Genomic DNA, 5,496 nt, shown 5'->3' on the forward strand with positions numbered 1-5,496 from the left:
TCTATACATCGCCGAATTGTAATCACTGACTTTTTTAAAGTCTTGGAATCTCAATGTATTCCATTCATCCCGGGCGGTCGGAAGTATAACTTCTCTTATATGTTCGAATCTTTCTTTTAATCCCTTCCACAAAGCCATGGGATTTTTTTCAGTCAGATATTCACATTTCAATCCATCGTCGAGATGTCGACGCAAAAATATCATGGCTCTTGCCTTTTCTTGTGACGTGCATATGCCATTTTCTTTAATGGTCTCGCTTAGACCCAATGACTCAAGATGCATTTCTACATCTAGAGTCCATGGCATATAATTCTTTCCCGTGATGTCGAGCGCAACAAATTCGAGCTTTGTTAAATTTGACATGGTGGTACTAAAAAATTACGATGCATTTTATTAGTTAATAATTATTGCAATACAAAGTAACGGATAAACAACAAGTACAAGTATTTGTAAAAATAAAGAAAACACACGAGGAGGATATTCTCCGATAAATAAAAGACTCGTGAGTATGATAACCAAAATAATTAAAAATAACCTTGAGAAAGCCATCTTCTTTTTTCTTCGAAAAATTTGATGATGAATAATTTTTAGAGAAGAAGAGAAAGTTGGAGTGATGGAATGTGTTTGTGAGATCATATTTATAGGGCAAAAAATAGCCGTTGTTTACCATTTATGACCGTTGGGGTACAAAAAAAAATAAAGGTATGTATTTGTATAATTTTATGATAATAATATGATATATATAATATTAGACATGTTTAAATAATTATGTATATCATATCATAATATTATAATGAGTGTCATAATTTATTTTGTTTAAAAACCTTATAGGCTTTTATACTTGTCGTATCCCTTACCGGGAGTGTGGGATGTCGTCTTAACATCCTCCCAGGATTTATAACAAGTTTATGAAAAATTTATTTTTATTATTTCTAATAATAACATTATATTGTATATTAAATAAATACACAATAAATAAATAACAGTAAAATAAATATAATTATTTTTGTTACCTTTTTCTTCTGTTTGGAGCTTGGAAAAGTATGTAGGACTTTTAGAGCTTCGTGCTGATAACGTGTTGTGAAAAAGTAAAAATTTATGGTAAAAAGTAAAAATCTCAAACTCTCAAAATTTACCAAACTACACACTTTATAATATTTTTCTCTCTACTCAATTGTGATTTTCTTCACAAATGAGAGATCTATTTATAGGAAATCTTTACAAATAATCCAAAAATAAAATACATCATTACCTACATTATCACACACTAATTTTCAATATTTACAACTCTTATTTTCAACATTCAAATATTCAATACTCACATTTTAAATATATTTTTCAACAATTTTTTATATTAAATATTTAAAAAAATAAAAAATAGATCCGAAACCAGGCCGGTCAAATCTTGATCCAATGCGAAAACTCCAAAAACGTTTCAGAGTTAGGAAGAAATGGAATACGAACCTAGATCAATTTCCGGGATTTTTGGGTCCGGGAACATTAATCATGTCTAGGTTTGGCTAAAGCACTTTCGAAAAAAAAAAAAAAAAGATTTTGGTAAAATAACAAATTAAATTCAAGGTTACGTGTTGGATTATCAGGTAGTGTAAAAAAATGGAATTATTAGATGATGATTGTTGGTATATAATAATGACTCGTTATTAGAACATATTAAACGTAAAATTGTATAACATATTAAACGTAAAATTATATAGTTACCACTAATTTTGTTTTAATAAATCGATAAATATTCGATCGTATAATTAAATTTCAATTTAGAAATAAATCCAATGATATTCCCGTTTTGAAATTCTTTCGATTCTAAATCCCACCAATTTCCAATGAAATCCCATGCCCAATGTAATTTTTACTTTTTGTAACCAAAGCCCTACATCGTCTTCTCCGGCTCAGCCTGGCACCCCTTCAACACCAATGGCGCATCTAAGCCTACAGCGCCGGTACTCCGTTTCTTCGTCCTCCTCGCATATTTCGCCACAAACGCCCTCTTTCAGAACCCATAAACTCTTCCCAATACCAAAACATCTCCTAAATCTCCGAAAAACCTCCGTTCCCATATCCTTTTCCTTTCCCGCTGCCATAATATCTTTCCTGAACAATCAAAAGGTTTCCACTCAAGCTTCTTCCTTTTATTTTCAAGAAGAGGAAGAAGGTGAAAATCGTTTAGAAGAGGTAAGAGAAGCTATCAGTGAGTATTTGGAAGAAGTTGGAGCTTCCAGAGCTGACGCCTCTGTTATTTCTTCAAGCTGCCCTGGTTATTTGAACTCTTTGATCGAATCCATTGATGATCTCGACGATTGGAATTCATTGGCCGCCGCTGATTTCACTCAAGAAATTGTTTCTGCGAATGTTTTGGAGTTCAAGAAGAAAGTTCGCCAAATGGCGAAGCGAAAAGGCGACAGGGGTGCTCTTCCCTTTTTGGAGAGCCTTGGTCTTTCTCTCTCTTCCGCTACCAACTTAGCTCGCTATCTTTTCGCTTCGCATACTCTTCCCCAGCTCATTCACAAGGTATTTTAACTCACATGATTCGTGTTAATCTATGTATGCAACATTATCCGAACAGGTTACTCCTTGTTTTTGGCCGTCAAGATGTCTTTTCCTTCCCCTCATGTTGCGTTGTTCCTGTGATTATAGGTTAAGTTTGTGAAGAAAATATTATTTTCTGGCAGTGATGATCTTGGGGTTACCGGGAAAAATGCTCTGCGCATGATGGCAAACCTCTCCATCCCTGCTGATGAGGATGTGCAACAAACTTTGGCATTCTTTGAGAAGGTTAGAACATCGATAGAGTATTATTAGCTAACACCCCTATTTTCTTGATTTCTTTAGTTATAAAGTTTATATGTAGCTCTATGTATAATGGGAATGTGGTGCTTTCTCCTATTGTAGATTCAAGCAAGGCGTGGAGGTTTGAATCTTTTGGGTTCCAATGCCTGCTTCCCGTATTTTATTGAATCATTTCCATGCCTTCTATTTCTACCTCTAGAGTCGCGTATACAGTCTATTATGAAGTTCTTGGATGATATTGGAGTCCCCAAAGGTTACATAAGAAACATTTTTCTGTTATTTCCACCCATCTTGTCGTATGACATTGACAAGGACATTAAACCGAGACTCCAGTCATATGCGAAGGTATAATCCCTTAATTTTTGTAATGCATTTAAGATTGCATACCTGCAATTCTCTTTTTATTTGTGGAATTGATCATACCAATTTATAGTTGAAAAATGTGGTGATCTCTATCTACCTTCTTAAGCTTAAAAACCGTAATTCTCATTAATAATATTTCTAAAATTGAGTGTTTGAACTTGGCACCATACTTTGTCCTCGTAAACATACAGTAGAGTTATAGGAGAGGACCAGGGATAAAGGACTACTTAAAGATTACATGATGCCAACAATTCTACGGGCTTCAGATGGTTGACTACCCAAGATTGATTAACAACTTCTGCTGATTAGGCCTCAGGGATAAAACCAGTGACAAAGTGATTTGAAACATTTCTATTTGAGGCAACTGTTGTGTCTTTTGTAAGAATGTGTAATAGAAAACGCTGGATGTCTTCCTGTCTATTTGTTTCTTACACTTTTTGTATGTTTTTAATCGAGCATTGTTGGTAGATTTTTTGTTTTGATCTTGGAAACTAATAATTTTTCTTTTGGGGCGTCTTGTCTTGTAGGTTGGTGTAAAAGATTGTGATCTTGGCAAGATGCTGGTGAAGTATCCCTGGATTCTTTCAACAAGTATTCTGGAGAACTTTCAGAAATTCATAGACTTCTTTGATGGGGAGAAGGTAACCGCCATTAGCAGATAAGTTCTATCTATCACCTATATAGCTGTGAGTTGTTGTGGTGTGGTTGCTATGTAAATGATGAACCTGTTGTAAATAAACAAATTTGAATGGGTTGGTTCCTACATTCCTTCAATGCGGAGTCTTGCTTCTTAACATTTGTCAACAAGATATAGATTTTCAATTATTTTTCAGGTTCCAAAGATCTGTTCGTCAAATGCAGTAAAAAATTGGCCCCTTATTTTGGGTTGTTCTGTGAACAAGATGAACTGGATGGTGCATCAGTTCAATGAAATGGGAATAAGCAATAAGAAGTTTGGCCAAATTATTGTTACAAGCCCACAGCTATTGCTTCGCAAGCCCCAGGAAATTACTCAGGTTGGTTAAATTCTTCTAGGAACTGCTTTGGATTGAAGCTTCTTGACAATTAAAATGGTGCATTTTGGTTACTTTGACTTGACGACCAGGTGATATCCTTCTTCAAAGATGTCGGGCTGGATGAGGATGCCATTGCTCGTACACTTGGTCGTTGTCCCGAAATTTTTGCTGCAAGCATAGACAAAACTCTCAAGAAGAAGCTGGAATTCCTCTCCAGTGTCGGGATTTCCAAAACCTACCTTCCAAGGGTTATTAGAAAATATCCGGAACTATTTGTTTGTGATGTTGACAAAGCATTACTTCCTAGGTAAAGATGCTACATTTTTTGTGTTCCTGATGACAGTAGCCATTTATTATGTTCGAACTTTTCTGTGACATTTTTTTTCCTAAAATTCTTGTCACAGAATGCGATACCTGAAGAAGATTGGGCTGTCTATGAAGGATATAAGATCAATGGTGAGCAGGTTCTCACCCTTGCTCGGTTACAGTGTAGAACAAGTTTTGCAACCCAAAATAGAATTCTTAGTGAACACCATGGGATTCCCTTTAAGTGAAGTGGTCGAATATCCAAGATACTTCAGCTACTCATTGGAGAAGAGGATAAAACCAAGATATTGGGTTCTAAAAGGTAGGAACATTGAATTTAACTTGAAGGATATGTTAGGTAAGAATGACGAGGAATTCGCTGCTGAGTATTTAGGTGTGGAGGAGATGCTTGTTCCTCCTCCCTCTTGACAAAAGCTTTGTGCCGGAGCATTATTTTGGTTATTCAAATGTTCTACTGCACTAATATCCTGAATGCTCGTCACCCGTCTGCCCTCTCCTACGACACATCATAGACAACTAGTGCAGGATGCTGCATGAAGCGCATTGATGCTTGGCAGAATCTACGGAAACAGAACAATGTTCGTCTACCTTGACAGAATTCTATTCAGTGTAGAATGAAGATATGCACGCTTGCAGGAGTCATCTCATGTATTTAGCACCAAAATCCTCGATGTTTAGAACAAGTTCTCAGATTGAAGATTCAATTGTAATAAACCTTTGCTCTAGCTTATTAATTTTTTTTAATCGAAAGTTTTTATGATTTTCAGTTTCTTCTTGGGATGTGAATTCAAGAATTTTATTAAGAAAAGACATCGAAAGTTTATGGTCTCACGCAAAATGAACTTCAATTTGCTTGTGAAAATAATCGAACATAATTAGCTAGTGTTTGCCATTATTAAAAAAATAATTATTGTTTTAGGTTTTAAAAAATGAGTTTTTGTTAGGGATGGCAATTTCCTCCGAACCCGTTGGAGAATCCGATACC

The 5,496-nt window shown here is 35.3% G+C and overlaps 1 protein-coding gene across 1 annotated transcript; it reads left to right on the forward strand.

Moving 5' to 3' along the window:
• Positions 1-1,866: 1,866 nt before the first annotated feature.
• Positions 1,867-5,208, forward strand: LOC142541059 (uncharacterized). The gene is made up of 7 exons (XM_075647597.1): positions 1,867-2,526; positions 2,653-2,790; positions 2,908-3,150; positions 3,696-3,809; positions 4,002-4,184; positions 4,274-4,491; positions 4,589-5,208. Exons 1-7 carry the CDS (start codon positions 1,933-1,935, stop codon positions 4,917-4,919), a joined length of 1,821 nt encoding a protein of 606 aa, XP_075503712.1. The 5' UTR covers positions 1,867-1,932; the 3' UTR covers positions 4,920-5,208.
• The last annotated feature ends 288 nt before the right edge of the window (positions 5,209-5,496 follow it).

This window comes from Primulina tabacum, chromosome 3 (assembly GCF_025594145.1).
Source record: "Primulina tabacum isolate GXHZ01 chromosome 3, ASM2559414v2, whole genome shotgun sequence".
Lineage (NCBI taxonomy): Eukaryota > Viridiplantae > Streptophyta > Magnoliopsida > Lamiales > Gesneriaceae > Primulina > Primulina tabacum.